The sequence below is a fragment of the Anser brachyrhynchus genome (assembly GCF_964034855.1).
Source record: "Anser brachyrhynchus genome assembly, chromosome: 18".
Classification (NCBI taxonomy): domain Eukaryota; kingdom Metazoa; phylum Chordata; class Aves; order Anseriformes; family Anatidae; genus Anser; species Anser brachyrhynchus.
In genome coordinates, this window is record NC_137711.1 from 5,367,689 (window position 1) to 5,388,266 (window position 20,578).

The 20,578-nt window shown below is 41.5% G+C and overlaps 1 protein-coding gene across 4 annotated transcripts in view; it reads right to left on the reverse strand.

Annotated features, from left to right (window-relative positions):
- The window catches only part of TOM1L1 (target of myb1 like 1 membrane trafficking protein), a 416,402-nt gene that overhangs the window by 13,714 nt on the left and 382,110 nt on the right, over nucleotides 1-20,578 (reverse strand). Inside the window, exons 1-5 of one of the 4 annotated variants that reach the window (XM_080560433.1) lie at nucleotides 10,396-11,612; nucleotides 10,215-10,299; nucleotides 7,913-7,991; nucleotides 2,191-2,340; nucleotides 1,618-1,737 (exon numbers count right to left, since the gene is read on the reverse strand). In XM_080560433.1, the coding sequence (XP_080416559.1) occupies nucleotides 1,618-1,737; nucleotides 2,191-2,340; nucleotides 7,913-7,991; nucleotides 10,215-10,299; nucleotides 10,396-10,453 (492 nt within the window). In that variant the 5' untranslated portion in view covers nucleotides 10,454-11,612. Of the gene's footprint in view, nucleotides 1-1,617; nucleotides 1,738-2,190; nucleotides 2,341-7,912; nucleotides 7,992-10,214; nucleotides 10,300-10,395; nucleotides 11,613-20,578 lie in introns of those variants that run through there. The other 3 variants (XM_080560432.1, XM_080560435.1, XM_080560434.1) reach the window with 3 other exon arrangements.

A 20,578-nucleotide genomic window follows, 5' to 3' on the forward strand; every position in this document is an offset into this window, starting at 1 on the left:
CTTGGAATTCAGGTATCTTTTAAATGGGTTTGCTAGCAAATCCCATCACAGATAAAATGGGAATGGCTAAGAACAGGCTGTCTCCTTGACCTCTGAAGCCATCTAACAGGGAGAGTCCTTCCTAAAGTGCCGCTGCAATTTTACAGCAAAGACTAGTTTAGAACACATTCATGCCTGGGAGCAGTGACAAGGTTGGGGTGTTTCCATTTGTATTACAGTTGAACTGACTGCAGTAAAAAAGACCCTGCACAAAACTGCATAGGTCACATCCTTCATCTCTTAGAGGCTGAACTAAAAATTGCATTCAGGTCTGCTGCTGCCTAGATCAATGGAAGGTTTGCGACTGACTTTAACGGACAGATATATGTGGTACACAGAATTGTCTCTACTGCAATTGGTGAGGAAAGATTTATTGTCCAGTGAAAGCACTTTCAAATGTTCAAAATACAGCTTGTTCAAACAGCCATAAATACCCGAGCTTTTGTGCGCTTCACTATTCAGTCATCAAATCAAGCTCAGGATGATTGAATCGTTCCTGTCTACGCTGATTACAGACATCTAATTCTATAATTGCAAGGTTCTACCCAATAGTGAATGCTTTCACACTTCCCCAAGTCTTGTGAAAACTCTTCTGCTAGAAAACACATTCTGGAGAGAATTGCTGTAAAGCATGTACTGTATTTTCAGCCAATGCCCAAAGCTCAGAACATATTTACATTTAATTTATCCTAGACACTACACAATGGTATCTATGATATATGCTTAAATAACAAAGGTAGAGATTAGCCACAAGGTCAAATATTATTGTGTATAAGATGTGCAAACAACTTGAGAGACCTCTCTTACAGATTTACACCTCTCTCAGTTTAAAAATTAAACATAGATTATGTTCCAAGGAGACCTTATTACAGCCTTCCAACAAATAAAGGGGGGCCTACAAGAAAGAGGGGGAGAGACTTCACCAGGGCGTGTAGCAACAGGACAAAGGGTAATGGCTTTAAACTCAAAAAAGAACAGATTTAGATTAGATACTAGGAAGAAATTCTTCACTATGAGGGTGGTGAGGCACTGGACCAATTTGCCCAGAGAGGCTGTGGACACCCCCTCCCTGGAGGTGTTCAGGGTCAATTGGATGAGACCCTGGGCAACCTGATCTAGTGCAAAGTGTCTCCGCTTGTGGCAGAGGGGATGGAACCATGTGATCATTAAGTTCCTTCCCAACCCAAATCATTCTATGATTGTATCAATGCTCAAATTCTGAATGGTATGTGCTTTCATGAAAATCTTAATCATTTTAGTTGAAAACACTTCAATTCTTTAAATGCTTTGGAAGTCTTAAGAGACACATGCTTCTTTTTTGAGAACATACTAATTTGTGGCTTGAAGTAAAATAAAGACACTAGTATATAGGCCAAGTTTCTTTGTTGTTATCTTAGCTGTTATAATTGAAACTGATTTCTGCTCACGTGTTCAAGCAGATTGGTCATACTCTGCCCTGAAGCATTTAAAAAACAAAACAAAAACAAACACACCTTCTATGTCCACAGAGCTCATACAATTAACACATCCTGTTTCTGATTTACAATGACTTAATGAAGTATCCTTGTGTATCCCCACCTTAGGTCCCCCTGTGCTGGTGTCAGCAGATGGAAACTCCACTCCTTTCTTCAGCAATTCTAGATAAACTTCTTTTACTTCGGTCACATCCACCATTCCTTGGAACCCTCGTGCCCATGTCTGGATTTGAAACAACAGTAACAGTCACAGAAATGGACAGCCAGTAGGGTCAGATAAGCCCTTCTAAAACATACAGTCCTAAAGGCAGGCAATTCCCTCCATGTGAACTGAATGTTTTCTCCCCCCACCCAATCCAACTAACTCCACTCAAAACAGGAGGACCACCACCAAAGCTCTGAAGTTCCCTCTCACCCTGCTTACACTCACAGAGGAAGCACACACACAGACTGGGAGATGAATATAAAAAGTGGAGGTTGACAGTTTTCCAGGACTGTTTCTAGCTCTCTCTTTTTGTCTTCCACTCTGTGCTACTACTGCATGAAGCAGATGCAGAGGAATAAAGTCCACTTTAGTAAGAGGTTCCCATGGGTACACTGCAGTACAGAAACTGGCTGCATCATTAAATCTTTACCATACAGCAGAAACACAACACTCAGTTTACTCTAGACTTACCATGATGAAAGTCAAGATTCTCTCCTGCATGTCAATTGGCAGGTTGTATCTTGGATTCAGTAGTTTCACCAGCTTGTCCTTACAAAAGTCTTTCTTCACAACTAAAGACTGGAATCTAGGACCACAGTTCTGCACACACATGTCAAGCAGCTGCGCATACAAAAACTTCTGTTACAAAGATGCTATGAACAGAAAAACTTGAGTGCTTTTGCTTCTTTTTGTTTAAATTGTTCCAAGGTGTTGTAGAGAAAGAGTACTAATGGATATGAACGGACTACTGCCAACAGTCTCACCACGTTGTCTGAGGAGGTTACTAGAAGGAAACATAAGTTCACTATGTGTTTTGCTATTCCTATGCAGATACAAAATGAAATGGGTTACCCAGGATTAAACTATTTTAACAGAGAAGCATGTCACAGCAGTTACTGAACACGCAGTACTTTAATAGCGTGAAATCTGTCCATAGCCTGAAAAAATGACTTGTACGGATTCAGTAACAGAATTAATTCAATGCCTAGCAAACAGGTACCCTAGTCTAATAGTAAGCTTGTTTTCTTCTCCCAGAGAGCTCTTCAGAATCTAAATGCACCTCTTCTAATCTGTCCTCTAAAGTGAGAGACTAATGAAAAAATAGAAAAGAACAAATTCAACTACTCAGAGTACAATTTCTCCATATGTTTTAAAGGTCACATTGATTTGAAGCAGAACAAGTGAATTGCTCCAATTGTCAGATTCATCTTCACAAAAGAAGACTACTTTAAAAACTGCCTGGAATGCTCAGAATGGGATCCGTGCAAGCAGCATGTCTGCCCTACCAAGTACAGAGGCATGTCACCGTCATGTAAGACTTCTCCCTTGTACATTGGAGGTAGCTGGCTGCAATTCCCATGTTACAGAAGAGCTATCAAAGGCTGTCAGTACGTCCCAACCACCTGAAATCAGCCCCATACAAGTTTTGTTCGGAAACTGAGGCCGATTGGATCATGTGCAGAATTACGAACAGAACTCACCTCACCTGGCTTAAATCTGAAGGCCAGCCAGAGGACTATGATGGCCCATGTAAAGAAAAATAATCACTTCTGCTTTTCACTCATCATCCTTATTTTTAATTTCTCTCCCAATTTAAGAGTGAGAATGGAAAAGTGAAAGCAAAGGGTAGAATTCACAGAAGTTTGCAAAATGTTGTGGTTTTAGTCATAAAACTTCCCCAGAATCATGCAATAGACAGGATGTATTTGCAAAAGGATACATGGATTTTTAAGAATGCTACTGTAATCATGATTGAAGTAGGTTAAATATGCTCTCCTATTCAGGGCAGACTACATTCGGCTATGTTGAAGTCCTATTAGTAACTCATTTCCCAGCCTCAGGACTTGGGGATTTCCTCCCAGTGTTATCAGGAACTTATGGGAGAAGATGCTTAAGACCAGAAGAAGATATATTGTTGAAATGAAAAGAGAGTAGAACAAAGAGACATTGGCAGACTGCTGTGCAAAATAACTGAGAGATAATTACCAAAAAATCTTGGCTCAAATCATTATTTTTCATTTGAAAGAGTACATGAAACACATGCTAATAAGCCAAGTCATTTGCCTGTGCAGTACTTCAAAGATGGTTTGTGTAGAACATTTTCAGCCCAGTGCATGGGAAATTTGGTATGCTACTCCCTATTATTAATTCTTTATATAAGGGACCGAGTATTTACCCTCTGAATGAAAGTACTGAAGCTAATGGGCTAGATCCTCCACTCAATTATGCCAGTCCAGCCCACTTACAGTGAAACTAAGCTGGTGTAAGAGAAAGAAGAATTTGACTTAATTATTTTTAACTGGACCATTCACGAACAAGCCACTTCATACTAATAACACCTTTCATTAGAATTTCAATATGGTTATTTATCATTGCTAATAGGACTGCACCTTCCCGAGCAGTTCCATTGGAACAAATGGATCCAAGGGGGCCAAGTCAAGCAGTGCTTCACATAGCGCAACGAAATCTCAATAGAAACATGTTCTAATAACAGAAATGGCAAATTAACCTGAATCAACTCATTAACCTTCCTCTGGATGATTGCTGGAACTGACAGAGCTGCTATGTTCCAGGCTAACTGATACCAGAAATCCAGCTAAGAGAGCTGCACTGAGCAGGAAGGAGGGAGAATTGCACAGTCAAAGCCCTGGGGTTCACAGAAAACTGAGATGATAAAAGGCAAACTGTTAAAAACTGTATGGCAGAAACAAGATGGGAGAAGCTATGAAGGATAACAAAAGAAAAGTCAACTATATTCCTTATCAATACAGGCCTTACTAAGAATCTAGTAGGGCTAACTGCTCATCTAAAGCAGCCAGATGTTTTCCAAAAGCTGTAGTGAACGGATTTAGTCTGCAACAGATACCTCTCAAACCTAATGTGAATGCAAGAAACACAGACGAACAGTTTGCCTTTTAGTATTTCTGAGAGATAAGTTGTCAATCCCTCTCCAGGATTATACTCTACTGAACTTATAGTGATGCCCTACCCAGTAGAGGTTTTGAACAGCAGACACTATTTCTAGGTGCCAACTCCTAAAAGATACTTTTGCATTTCAAAACACTGATTTTTCAGAATGTCTTGAATTTTTCAAAAAACATGCATTGAAATACAGATTACTTTTGCTCCCACTCAATATCTTTTATTTTTCTCTTTGTCCATACGCACCATAAAGTGCAATAAAATCTTACATTTCTGCCCACAGCTTTATATGTAAGTGTGTGTGTTAACACAGGTGCAGAGAAGGACACATTTAATAAACGACTCCCCCATGTGCTGTTCAGTTCCTAAGACCTTACAAGATTCAGAACTGGGGCACGGCAGTAAATGCTTTAAAAAAAATCAAGGGAGATCTACAGAGACATCTGAACAGGTGTCTCAGCATTAACTACATAAACAGATTTTACATATCCAAAGCCTATTAATCATAAGGAGGCAGGTAACACACACATTTTGCTGGATTCCTGCCTAAAAGTTCTAATCCTCTTCATTCCCTGATTGCAAAATCAGCACTGCCAAGCCTGATCACTTGGCTTTACCAAAGACAGCACAACGCAACTTCACGGCCTGACATGCACACACCTCGATCCACGTGACTTCACAAGCACCAGGTAACTTCCCTAGATCAGAGTACATGGAGTTAAGGCACAGCCAACACATTATACAGCTGGCACTCACCCTTCTTCCTGCAAGTAAATAAATACTCATCTAAGACACACGAGGAGGCAGACACTGCTGAGATTTAACACATCTTGATGACAGAATCAGGGCTAACCCATGCAGTCATGCTACTTCAGACGAGGACTTTCACATTTCACTCTGTGTACCTTCTCTGGGAAGGAAATTCTTTAGAAAGCAGTTTCATTAGAAAGACTAAATTCCCAAATTTTATAGTTGAGTAAACAAATGTGTAACGAGGAACATTTCAAAGCAGAAGTGGCTTCTAGATCTGTTTCCTTCTAATAGTTCCATCTACTGTAGGTAGGAGAGACAATGTGATGCAGTGTCTCAAAAGCATGAAGTCAGCATTCACTGTAGGAAACACAAGCAATAAAGCAAAGCTTTATTAAATTAAAGTACAGCTCTTAAAAAAGGAGACCTTATTTTTGGAGAAATCTGAGAGAAAACGAATGATTTTTAAAAGATAATAGTTGAAGGTAGTCTTGTGGTTTTTTTTTTTTTTAGAAACTGAAAATTGCTTTTTTCTGCTTGCAATGACTTATTGTTCCAATGCAAGCACTTCAAAATGAGAAACAGGAACAATGTAATTCATGCAATCAAGAAAGTAGAACAGAAAAATAGCACACAGAAGGACTGATTTAGAAACAAAGGAGTTAAAGTAATACATGGTTAGCAATGAGATCAAAGGAAAGGTTTTACATGTGCTAAACTGATAGCAGTACAGGTAGAAAAGGAGAAAAAAAGAAAGGAGGTAAGGACAGAAGGTCTTGCAGAAGAACAAAAGCAGGGACAGAGTTAGAGGAAACGTTGGCACTTATTTAAAAAAATAAATGTTAAGGAACACGCGGAGAAGGAATATGAAGCTAGGCCAAAAAGCTGTGATTGCCTGGCAGACATGGCTAAATATGTACATGGGAGTGGGTGAGAACAGACGTGGAGAAAGAGCCTGCAACTGTAAAGAGACCGTGAGAAAGTGCTGAACTAGAAGCACAGCTGAAACCCGGTACACACTCCACCTCTAAGCAAATAGAAAAAGCTTCCAGGTAAACACAACAAAGCTTTTCCTTGGATACACCTGGCACATGATCCTTCTCTTGTTTCTATGAGAAGAGCACCTTGAGCATGTCTGCTGAGTAAATATCCGAATAAAGACTCCGAAATCTTAAGCACTGGACCATCAAAACTCCAGTTGACCGTATCAGATGTTCAGAGGATTAAGGTGCACGAAGACTGTAGGAGAAAGCATGCAGATCTGATACAGGGATTACAACTGCAGCGGAAACCGAGTGTTTCTGTTATGCAAACACACAAAACACGCAAAAAGGTGACTCATGAGACAGTGGAGGAGGAAATCAGGGAAGAAGTGCGGAAGTGGAATGAGCTGCAGGTATACATTGGTATGTGCAACACATTTATCTGCATCTCTAACTTGTCAAGTGACACTTAGGCAATTGCTAAGTGACCTAAAATTCAACACTATCAATCACTTATCTTCCTTAATCACTTCTCTGCATGTATTGATATAGATAACTATTTTGCACAACAAATACCAAACCTGTGAATAATAGTACCCAATGTAATGCAGACAAGCCTCTTATACCCTTATACCCTCATACACTTTTTAAAAAAGGAAATTGTGTATATATTTATATAGTGTGTATATATATGTATTTTTTTTTCTAAACAAAATAACAAAAGACAAATCCGCAGTAGCTTAAAACAAAACCAACATGATTCTTCTCACAACTGTACTGTTGTCAGCCACGACCAACTCAGGTAGGGACTTCTGGACTTAGGACAGCGTTAGGAACTTCTTGCTACTGCCCCCATTATCAGTGTAGTGGAGAACAGAGAACTATGTTAGCGTGCTACAGTAAATCTTAAATTGACCGAAATCCCAAACTCTGGGAAAGCTGAAACACACCGTCATATTCTGAAGGCTAGGGTATCTATCTCAAGCGAGGATATTCCCGGTCACTCCAACCCTTAGTCATAACATCTGAACCTTGCAGGGCTTATCCTGTGTCTTATTGCCTCTCTTAGCTCACCATTGTTTTCCCTTCATTCAAATTTCTTACTGTATGCAATAACGCTTTTACAAAACGAGTATCACACATTCCACCACACAACACAGCATACTTAGTTTAACCAAGATCAGTACCACAAGGTGAGTAATAGAACAGTCAAATGTGGCTTTTATGTAATATCCCAAGTTCGGTATCTTTCACAAACAGGTGGAGCACTCACAAAGGGACAGTCCCAGGAGTAAATAAGAACCAAACTATTCCTATTCAGTGCAGGCTTGAAAAAAAAAAAAAAAAGAGCAACAATAAATTCAGGAAAAATGAGCACCAGAAGACCATCTGGCCTGCGCTGGTAGTTCTATACACACAAACAACAAAGACAGAAAACGTCCTGTAGAGTCACGTCAGTGACTAATTTGCATGCCATCTTATCATTTAAAATGTTTTCCTTCTTAGTGTCTAATTAATATTAATATAGCTGTACTTACAGACAGGGTAAGCCTGATCTCCTTATGGTTACAGTTTTTGGAGAGCTTTTTCTTTAACGCTTTAACTGCATCTTTAGGTCTGTGACAAGAAATTAAATAGAAAAGGTTACCCGTGAAATTGACGTTTTTTTCTACTTCATAACTTCAACCTAGATCTAAAAATACTCGTCTGAGATATGGAACCAAATTCATTCTTGTATTTACACCCACATAAAAACAGAGTAATTGCCCCAATGATTCCAGCAAAATCACTTCAGCACTGAACTAGAGTAACAAAGCACTGAATCAGGTTTGTTACTGCAGGCTGTGCGTTACTCTTGAGCTTGTGCAGAGATTCTTCTCTGCAGGGTCTCCTCCAAAATTATGCTATTTCACTGCTGTACAATAGATTTACTTATCTAACTTTCATTGCTATGAAAGGGAATAGGAATTGCCAAAGGTATCAAGAGTTGGCTGGTACCTATTTTTCATACATGATGCGATCAAAAATATTCTCCAGAGAGTGCTGTAAGAAGTAGGGGTGTCTTGGCTAACTTCCAATCTTATAATTGCTGAATGCTTTTAACTAATCTGAGTAATTACCATGTACAGATGGACAACCCATTCCACCCAAGAGATAGTGGCATCTCCATCCTAGTCATTTTCATTTCTATATATACACCCCATATCTTTTAAATATCTATGTAGGAGGAAGAGGGTGGAAGATGGTATCAAGCTTACCACATGTGGGAAATAATTTTGGCTGATTAATATGGACTATGCATAGTGTACCCAGATATTACACCTATTAGGGTCAGCTCAATGATCAACAAAAACAAGATGTCCTAAAGCCTCTTTAGGATCTCTCTAAAATCTAAGATGAAATCATATGCATAAATTGAATATTTCAATAAGAAAAAAAAATCTTTGTTGAAAATTTCAGTCATTGACTTTAAATGAGTACTTAGCACTACTGCGTTTTTCAGTTTGAAAGGCCTGTTGTACTTCATACTAAAAAGAAAAGAGATTTCTCTATGTTTTTTATCCTATGGCAGCAGAGTTGCCATACCAAGTACCATGTATCAACTCAAAATGCACGTGATGGATGGGAGCGGGAGAGGAAAGCTTCCCCTTGCAGAAAGCTACACCACGACACCGCTCTTGCTTCTTGCTCCCCCTTTGAAGCATCTGGAAATGCTCTGGTCAGGAGCTGGGTATTACGTTAAAATAACCATTTGCCTAATTACATACAGCAGTTCTGCTGTTCCTTACATCCTGTTACAGACTGGGACTAGTAGCAGTTGCCTAGAAGGACCTCCTCTGTAAGCATAAGCTGTACACAAGAGGAAGTAGTTTATTAAAAAAAGCTCTGTTGCATAGAAACTCCACATAAAAACTAACAAAGAGGGACAAAGAGTGCTGTAGCTCTTGGCAGCGACTGGAATGGAGTTATTACCGACCCTCCAAGCTCTAAGAGCCCCAGGTGAGAGCATGAAATCATGAAAAAAAAAATGAAAAGAAGGAAAATTTGATATAAAAGAAGATACTTGTGCAGAAACTAAGGCATACCTTGTTCTCCTGGAGAAAAACCTCCAGTCAGTGTTAAAATATGCCCCTGCTAGTGAGTGCTCACAATGCGGTGCAGCGGCAGATCTTACACAGGAGTTAATTTTCTTCTCCCCCTTTTACAGGTGACAGCAAGGAAGTGACCAAGCAAACCAGAACCTGGCTGTCGGGTGCTAGGGGCCACCTGCGCCCCATGACCTGGGGAGCTCAGCAGGCAGGCGCCAGCCTCTTCACCCTGCTGCTGCAGGGCAGGTGGGCTGCGACACTGCCTCGTGGGGAAACCTGCTTCAGTTAAAAGGCCACAGTGTTTAAAACCGTGTTGCAGGAGAACAAATGCCCAAGGTCTTTTCCCAGTTGGGATTTTGCAGAGCACGGGGGGGGACCTGTTCAGCCTGACAAGCAGCACGGGTTACCTGAAACACGCCAGACGCAGGTGAGAAACCTAAGCTAACACCTTGCATGGGGCAGAGCCCCCAAGCCTAACCCCTCAGAGTGCTGGTGGCTCAGCAAGGGGCACCGGGACAGGCACAGATCCCTGCTCTCCGCTGTTATTTCGTTTTAGGCAACTTTATACGCTCATCACATGTCACCTGCTTGACTTTGTCCTGCCCTCGAGCAGCACGGTACGAAGTAGGAACTGCCCCGAACATGGAAACCCGGACACCGCGCCTCCCGCAGGAGACGGCGGGCAGGCGACAGCCCCTGGGGAGCCCCCACCGCGCCCCGAGCCTCTCCGGGACCGACCCTAGCAGCTCACCCCTCTTCCGTGGCGTTGATCACATCGCAGATGTGCAGGAACTGCCCCCACTCCTCCGTCTGCAGCGCTCCGAACGTCGCCCGCTCTGAAAGGCCAAGGGGGACCCGTTCAGGCGGGCGGGACGCGGCGACCCCCGGCTCCCCCTCACGGCCGGGCGGGACGCGGCTCCCCCGCTACTCACCGATCAGGCTGCCCACGGCGGTGCCGAAAGGATCCTTCGGAGCCTTCCCGAAGGCCATGGCCGCTGCCGGCTGGCTGCGCGGGGCGGCGGCAGCCCCGTCCCGTCGCGTCCCGTCCCGTCCCGTCCCCGGCCGCTCGCCTCCTGCCCCCGCCGGGCGCTCCCTTGTGGGGCCGGGGCGGAGCCGCCTGCAGGTACCAGCAGCGAGAAGCCGAGAACGGGCCGGGCCGGGCCGGGTAGGACAGGGCAGCACCGCCCCCAGGGCAGGGGCTCCCCGCCCCGCCTGGGCAAACAAACGTTCACTCGGCGCCGGGCGGCCGCGGCCTGCGCGGCTTACCCCGGGAAGGCGCCTCAGCCATCGCCGGGAGCGGCCGGGAGCCCCCCGGTGGCGGCAGAGGGGGTTCCCTCAGCCCTCCTCTCCTCGGGACCGGCCGCCGAGCCCACCGCAAACTCTCGGTCACGGTGGGAGGCGGCTCGCCGCTGCCCCAGGGGCTCTGCCTGGTGGCACCCGGGACGTGGGGACTTGAGTTTTTGCGGGGGAAAAGTCTGCCTTGCAACACTCACCTACAGCCATCGGTGCCGTGGGACAAACTATGTCACTTACTGTGTGTTTGCAGCTATGTTAAAGAACTGTTCTCATAGCAGAGCTGATCTAAAGCTCAGCTTTATGAGCTAAGTGATAAAAGTTGCACTTGAGGTAAGACACCACAGGAAAGGAGGCTATGCAAATGCAGCAAAATAGAATTCACACTTTTACACTGATACCTGATGCGATTTGCTGATTAAACTGATTACACAATTCATTTAGTTTAAAGGAATAGCACAAGCAGTAATGAGAAGCTCTGCTACGCTACACTGCACACACGTTTCAAACTTTCAAACACCACTATGAAATCACCAGGGCTGCCCACGTTTCTCAAACCCAGATATTTTTTTCCATTTCACGGGCTGAAAAGGAGCCGATGCACCAGTCTCAAAGCAGCAGTAAAAAAGCAGTGCATGCAAGTTACATCCTTGAAGTCACCCCCTTTGTGTTCCGCAGGAACCGCTAACACATTCCTCACCGCATACACGTTTCCACATGTGGGACTTTCTTGCTACAATTACTATCAATGTCTTCCATTGTGCCACTTCATCACGAGTTTGACTTTATCTCAGACCTGTACAATACCCGGGAAGGAATGTGGCATGAATGAAAATTAAAAACTCAGCTGTAGTTTTTGTTGACTGAGACTTGTAATTATTTCAGTATCAAACAAACATGGAATCATTTTAACCTGCATTTGAGTACAGCTTAATCAGTCATACATCAAAACATGATATAACCAAATAAGTAATTTGCCTGGCATTAGAATTTCATGAATTAACAAAGCCGTATTTGCACTGATTGTGAGAGTTCTTCCTAGGATAAACGCATCTCACTTGCTTTTGCATAACTCTATGGCTCCATCTACTGGACAGCTTTAACATAAAAGCTGGAGAAGAACATACTTTTTTGTGTACCTACAAACATCTCAACAAATGCAAGTTATCGATCAACTTGCCTGTAAGTTCTTGCATTTACAGTGAATTTAGGAGCTGAGTCTTTTTCTGACACTTTCTATAATAAATGGGTGCCATTAATCATATAGATTGAGACTTTTTCTAATGATCATGTCTCGATTTTCTATGCTTCTGTTATTCTCGTCATTTGGTTTTAAACCAGACAGCATCTATCAAAGACAGACTTGATTTATTCTTGCATGCAGAATTTAGAAAGACATCCTCTAAAGTTAGTGTTTATTTCATTTACTCTTTAAAACCTAAACTGAAATAAGGGCCTATTTAAATTAGCCCTTGTTAAACCTGCAATTTGAGTCAGATCTTGTTTCAGAGAGCATATTTTGTTGCACTGCTGAGAGGAAAAAAATTAATGAAGCCCTTTTTCTTTGGAATTTACTGTTTAATGCTATTCAATGAAATCAGCTACTGGTCTAGAACTATAAACATCCAGAGAGCTTCAGGAATGGGTCTGCACAGAAGGTGCCTGCCTGACCCCTCAGCCTCCTCTAGACTGGAGACCTTGGTATTTAGCACTCAGTGATCCTTGCAATTTTACTATTATTGTACCTGAAATGTTATACTTAATTATTATTATTAAGGGACATTTTCAATCTTTTGTAAGCACACATAGTATATATACTAGCGTTTAAAAAAAAAAAAAAAAGAGCAAGAAAGGAGGAAGAGCCTAAAACAAAAACAGGAAAGAATCCCAAACATGCATGAGAATATTCAGTCTTTTCAAGAATGTACAGAAAAATAGCTTTCAGCTTCTTCAAAGTCCCTGTGAAGTTTAGGTTTCCTCAGGCTCTGTTCTATCATAGCAGATGTATCAAACATCTCACATTTGAAATTAAGAACCAAAGTGGGATTTCAGTTCTAAACTTTGTCATTGAAAAAAAAAAAAACAAAACAAAACACAAAAGAACTCCTAAAAATACTGACAAGACACTTAAGATTTCAAAAGCCTTACTCTTATCAGTTCTGAGGTATCAGATACCTACAGACTTTGGAAATTCTTGCAATACTTGCAGTAAACTCACATGCAATAACATAAAGCTTACCTGCACACTTGAATTCCTCCATCTTTAGCAATCTGAGGTTAACCTTTAAGGTTTTTGTAAGGCTAAAAAATTTCTCTTTGGAAAATATTTTGGAAAAAAAGTGTCTAGTGGCATAGTTTATGTCTGCCTCTTGAGTTTATGCCTGCCTCTTGAACATTTTATACCAGCATAAGCAGGCTTGTCAATATAACTTTATTTGTACTAGAGATTTTCTTGACATTGCCTTGTCAATTACAAATAAAAATCACATCTCTAACTGCCATAGATATGCAGAGATATATTTTTAAAAATTAATCTAGTTTTGCTGGTTTTTTTTAATTATATATCATTTATTTTTTTTTAAAATCACACCACCTTATTTAGTCTTCAGTCTTATTCTCAAGGATTTATGTACACACAACAGATTAAGTATTTCACTTGAATAGCTGTCCCATTTATAGACTGATCTATGGTATTGACTTGTAACTGCTGTGATTTGCTGTATGTAAATTATAAACCATGGTGATGACTTTTGGAACAGTTTAAAAACAGTAGAGATTTTAAAGAAATCCTTATTTCTGCAGAGATTTGTTGAGGAGTTGCAAAGTATTCCTTCCCCTGTCTCCCAAGAGCTACATTTACTCCCCCAGCATTCACCAGAAGTCTGTTTTTGTCCGAATCTTCCTCGTTATCCTGTACAACAAAGATACAATCAGCAGGATTCTCTCTGTAGCTCATTAGACCAGATGCTGGTTATGTCCTGTGCTGGAAGCTGAGCTTGAACAAACAGCCAGAGGGCTAGATCAAATCCCTTCTGCATAATCTCCATTAGCTTATTGCCTTCAGATAACAGCAAACCTAATCAAGAGCCATTTGGGCAAATTAAATTAATGCTCATCTTATTTGAGACCCAGCCTCGCTAGGAATACAGAGCCGTCCCTAAATATCTGTTGAAGTAATTACTATTTATTGGAAAAAAAAAAAAATCCAACCTCAGATACGTTAGCAGCAGTTTTAATTTGCCCATGGAGGAAGGGGAAGCAGTGCTGCAGGGAGGTGGCCGTGGTCTGCAGGGGCACGCTTGTCCAACCCAGCTCCCACTGCTCATGCTGCAGCTGATGGCAGCGAGGGCTTGTGCATGGGGAAGGCAATACCCATCGGTCACATCAAGCTTTCTTGCACATGTAGCGGGGGTCAGATGCAGCTTTTTAATGTTATAAAGCTGTCTTGTCATTTGGGAAAAACAAAACAAAACAAAAAAAACACCTCTGTGCATGCAATGCAAAGCTCTCTGACTGTAAAAGAGGGAAGGGATGTGGTATTTCGCAGGACTGACCAAGTCAGGTTCTCTCACTCTCAGTTCAGGGCTGCTTTTCCTGGACCCTGCAGCCTCAGCACACCCTCACTATCCTGCAGCTTTGATGCGATGTTGGGCAAATCTGTATTCTCCCCAATACCGAGACTCCCAAGTGGAAAACATCCTGCTTCAATAGCACGCTATAAGAGTCACAAACTAATTAGAAAATAAATTTGAAATAAATAAAATGAACTTGGTAATTCAGCTTCACAGCAAACTAGCATATGAGAAGTGAGGAGCTTCCCTGTCATCTTGTCTGCAGAGGAAAATGGCAGGTAACTGGTTCACTTTCATGCTGTCGATAAAGAATGTATGAACTTGCCACACATTTATTTATATTAGAGGCTACTTAAAGAGGTTTCTTTCATAGGGATTCCTTTGTGAATTCTCTCAGTAACAGAACACAATTGTCCATTTAAAACAGGGATGCCTTCGAGTTATGATAATTTGCGTCTCTGTGGTACAGAGCATTGTGTACATCGCTGTGTGCTACAAGGCTAGTTTGATTTTGTTTTCAAAGCTATTTAAGTTCATAATAAAAGTTGTTCACATCTTGCTCAGCTGTAATACAGATTTCTTTGCCTCCAATGAACAAACTTGAAAAATTCTGTTATTAATTGGTGCACTTCATAAAATTAAAAATTACTTGACAAGAGATGAGGTGTGCAGATAGGACACCTGCATCCACAGCTGTACTAAACATGATATAACAAATATTTTTGTCTGCTATTTTAAAACAAAATAAAAATCAACAAAACAATTCCCAAACCCTTATGTATCAAGTATGTGGTATAAGAATCCTCTCAGAAGCTGCAGGAATCAACCTGAATCGACCCGATACTTTCAGTACCAGCAACAACCTTGATTATTTGGACACCACTGTACTTATCAGTGTAGAAAGCAATCCTGGAAGAAACTAAAATCCTCTAACTAAAATACCTTTGCACATTAGCAGTGGGTATGGCCTTTGCCATGAAAGTCACGTTGCTCTTAGTGACACTCCTGCTGCCGCTTCGCAAAGCAGCTCCGGGCAAGAGCTTAGTTCTGCACTGTGTCCTCTCACTTTCTTAATATTTGGAGAATGGCAATAGCTAAAACCAGATCCTTTGAAAAAATACGCATTTAAAGCAAATAGTTTTCAAGTGCTGAGTCCGTTTTAAATAATTGCAGCAAGATCTGATTGCCCACAGCAGAAGTACTGGCTACTGGAACAAATATCCAAAAGCTTCTCAGTTGAACAATGAACGGATAGCTTGGTGTCACCCCCAGAGCCCCGGTTCAAATCCAAGCCATCTCCAACTAATGTAATACCATGCTGCTCACATGGCTATCTGCTGTCCTAATTAACCAGGAGTCTCAGCTGAGCTCTCTGCTGGATTTTAATTACAGAGTTATTAATTCATGGGGAAAAAATTGACAGATGTTTCAGGTTGGTCGTAGCAAATTAAAAGGCAGGTGCTTGGCACAAAAACTCAGAAATGATTAAACAAATGACTCAGGGATGTTTAGCTGTTCTGCAGTGAACAGGACACATAGTACCTTTCAGTATATTGTAGGGCAGGGTGACTTCTCAGGATAAGAATAACAATAGCAACAGATTTTGCTTTGTCTCATTTTTAAATGTAAAGAAGCTTATGAATGCATATTCTTAATTTGGTTTACAATTTTGCTGGGTTCATTTTACTTCCCTTTCCTCTATAAATAAATTCCACTATTTTCTTAGATTGTTAGAAAGAAGTTTGTGCGATGCCAAGGTAAGTGAAGGAACTAGCTGTTTACACTACAGTTATTGTTACTCAAACTGAGAACATATATAGCATGAAGTAGAAAACTAATTTCTATCTTTTTTAAGGGACAACAACTGTTTTTGTAATTCTAATAATAACTGGAAGTGCTTGACAAAGAGGCTTATAAAAATGTTAGTGCAAATCAAACATGCGTTAGAGGAAGGACAGGGATGGCCTAAAAAGCCACCAAGGAAGGATTAAAGGAAGGACTCTTTCTTAAAGGAAGGCAAACGCCTGCTCGGGACTACCAGTTTGGACAGGAATTCCCTGCCTGAAAAGTCCCTACTACGGGGACAACTAATGCTGTTCACACTGATTTCGTAGGAACTTCATGCAGTTTAACAGCACTTAAAATGAATAAGGAAAACATGTCAGCTGTGGAGCAAGTAGCACAGAGCAAATAATTTTCAGTTTGTGGTGAGACAGTGTTTGACAAAACAGTGTCCCACAGGTGACAAGTGTGACACTTGTCTGAGGTACTGAACGCATGCTCACTCACACCCTCACCTTCCATAGTTACATGTCCCATGGTATTTTTGCACAATTTTCCCCAAAATATTCATTTATTTTCATGGAAGGCCATACACCGCCATACACTTCTCATTTGATTTAATGTTTTCTGCTGCTTGTTTCCTTTTCTTTTTCTTTGCCAGTAGAAGTGTTTCCAGGCCCACTCCTCCACTCGTTCTTTAGACAAAATTGTTCCCTAAAATGTTTTCCATCCACTTATTCCTGGAGCTTTGTCCACAATAAAGATTCCTTCCACCATTAACTTAAACACAAAGCCTTGAAATGAGTGCTGACATCACTGCTCACTTGACTGCTTGCTTGTGGAGCATCTACATCATGCTTCATTGCTCTGAAGGTGCCAATTCTGCAGTCTTGTCTGCAGGATCAACCTTTATAGCCTGGCACATCGCCACACAGTGCACTCCCAGACAGCTCCACCGGTACAGATCAGATACAAGTCTCGCAACTTCCAAGAGCTCAAACCTTCCTACTGTACTCGCTCGTAATGCACTCTGGTGCTCAAACTCTCAGCAATTATATATGACAGCATCTATTAATTTTAGCTGCTTATGTGGTCCCCATCGCTACAGAATATGAGTGCTTTACGCTCCTTAATGCATTTCCCTTCCACTTCCACACTGAGGTCATATAGCAACAACAGACAGATTAAAAGTTAGTCATTGATTTCCCCAAAGTCGCTCATCCGAGGCCTAGTTCCAGCAATCTGATGCTTGATACACGCTCTCAGCTGTGGCTTGACCACAGGCTAAAAAATTTGGCTTCTGTGCCTGTCCACAAATGTTTTTGTCATGACTGACACAAGTAGTTTGGCCCATTATTGAGAGGAGCAGTAAGAGTAAGCAGTAAGAGTGCTGCTCTGTGGGTGTAAGCAGTACGTGAGGGTTCTCAATGGAAACATGCAGGATTATGCCTATCTTTCATAGAAGTGGCTGCCTGAAGCCATGTAGAAATTATGTGAGGATGCTGAGGGTGCCTCCTTAGGGGCTGGCTGCTGCATTTTTCACTTTGCATTCCATTTAATCGGCCTCATTCTCCTTACGCATTGTGGAGGAAACTTGAGCACTGTCAGGATTCAAACTTTGTTCGATGCCTGTAAACCTTTTATTGGATCTCGAAACAAGAAATTGCCCAAGGTTACACAAGAGATCTGTGGTAAATCAGGGAATTGAGCCTAAGCCTCTTATATCTTAGAGAGGCAGCCTAACTGTTGCTTTCAGAAGAGTTTCACTGCATTACACCAGCTAAGTGTCTGGCTCAATCACTATTCTACAGATTACCAGAGGGTAGATTAACTGGAGTATACTGAATTTTTAAAACATAAAATAAATACCTGCTATAAGCTCTTAACCCTAGCAAGGCTTTGAGGAATTCCCAATGGTATCTTAATTCTGTATCTACATTTATGCATAGAAACCAACAGTACATGTACCTACATAGTAATAGAACCAAGCCTCGTCATTATTTAAGGTTAATGAAAAGCAATGTCATTCCTGACTTCCAAGATAAATTATGTTTTTCATTGCTATACACGAATGCTCTGAAATATAGTTAGCGTTTCACCACCTAGGCAAGAATAACCTCAGCCTCTTTCAATCTGGAACTCTCTAACCACCCATGGACTGTAAGATGTTGTGCACTTACCATCAATTTTCTGATTTTGCAGGGAATGAGGACTGAAAGCAAGACAGAGAGAGCCTCTTGTGCAGTGGTGGGTTACTTATAATTTCTTTACGGAGTTCATGCCTACTCCTAATTTAACTTAGCTGAGCCAAATCCATATTCATCTGCATCTAATAATACAACACTTACAGCTCAAGGTCGCCAGCTCCAAATTAGTGCTTGCTTTTTAACTGGTCTTACTTGAATGGTAATAAGCTTCAAGGAGTGCTTAATCTTAGCTTTCATTCAGCTAACAGTGCACCACCATCATGTGAGCAGGCTGCTTGAGCTGCAGTTACTCTTGCTGTCCCTGTTGCTCCCATCTGTTGCAGAAAACAGGCAATATTGTGCAATGTCATCAGCAGGCTCCTGAATATAGATGCATGTTTACTTACACACCAGGAAAGTGATTGCTAGTTTCTCAGTGTTTCACATCAGTTTTATTTTATTTTTTTCAGTAAATTCTGTGCTAATATAATATAGATATAATAAAAGAAAATAATTCTACTGCCTCATCCTGAAAAAGTAACACACTGGTAATAGGCGTAACAGCCCAGACAAGGTGCAGAGCACTCTGGAAGGCTGTGCTCCTGAGACTGCTCCTATAGAAGACAAAAAATATCATTCCTTTGCTTTTCTTTCCATCCTTTCATTTCTGAGGCCTAACGGCAGGACCAGAAAAAGACGGCTAATTAAACCTCTGATCTTTAACCACTGCGTGGCTGCTGTAGCCTTCACATCCAGTACCACATAGCAAAGCTGCTCCTGATAACCTGTTAGTATTGCTTAACAGTAGGCAGAGGGAATTGGTTTCAAAGCCTCTCTACTTAGTGCAGACCAAGACCTTTAAGTCTGCGTACTAAAGCTATTTTTGAAAAAAAATATATGACAAAACAAAACACCAAAAGACCCCACCAACACAAACTCAACTGCAAAGTGAAATAGTGAAACCCTACGGGGAAATGGCAACAACCTTTGCTGCACATAGTTGGCTTTGCACGAGGATGTTTAACTTCTGGATTCAGTCAGTCATTTTGGACAATTCCATTTGGCAAGCCCTTGGTAATTGGCCTCACTCTTATGAACACTATTAATATTCAATATCTAGCTACCACTTGAATCAATCTTTATTCCCCCAATATTTTTTTCCAGTTCTTTCTTCATTTCTAATGGTTGATTATATATTTTAGCCAGAAATATTAGTGCTTTGTCCTTTGCTTTTTAAAATGAAACTTATTAGGGGTTTCTTTTTGATTAAGAACACAATGCTGATCTCTGAATCACAACTCAGAATCAGAAAAAGTATTTAATGTTACTTATCAAGACTCTTGTTAAATCCGAGATGGCACAGTGCGGGTTATAGAAGCAGGCTGGAGGAGCCAGGACCCTTGGGATCTTGCTTCTAGCTTTAAAGCTGGCGCTGTGGTCACGAGGAACAAAAAAAATCACTCGCTACCCTAAGCTGTAATTTACTCATCTGGAAAAATGAGATAACTTCACTGATCTACCTCACAGGCACTATGTGAGCCTTCAATAATATTTGTGAAACTACTCAGCGATCTCCTGGCAAGAAATATTGAAATGGAGCACAAATGTCGAAGACTGTTTTCAAATCAGGCAGGTTTGGGAGCCAGTGAGAAGTATGCATCAGATTGACATGGATGATGCTGTAGTTATTTCCACTATGATGCCTCTCTTATTGTTTCATCTCTTCTATGGCCTATTTCATGGCCTATTTTGATGAGTCAAGCATTGCCTCATACCTTTTTTTTTTTTTTTTCTCTCTCTAAAATTTCACGTGTCCTCCTCAGCCCTGCTGTTTTTTTCCTCACAAACCACTCATGAATTGCCCTGGCAGGTAAGACAGTCAAGTACTAAGTACCCTTAGAATATGGCATAAGGTTCACTGGACATCAGCCAACGCTGTCACAGCTGACAACCTTCGGCTGGGAAAGCAGTAGCAGTTTCCCTCACACCATCATTACCCGACTGTCCCGCACGTGTCCCGGTGTCACAGAGCCCAGCCAGGCTGCAGCACGCTCCGCTGGGCAAACAGAGGCCAGGCCACTGCGAGCAGAAATTTGTTCATGAAGGTGACTACTGGCCATGAAATGTGAGTACCCAAATAACTGGTATCGTACACTGAGGGAAGAACCCCCTTTCAAAGCAGCTCGGTGGGGAGCTGGAAGAGTTGGGGTTATCCAGACACAGCCCTGGCTGCAGGAGCTGGTGGGTTGGCCATCGGGCTCAGATGACTATCGTTATAAAAG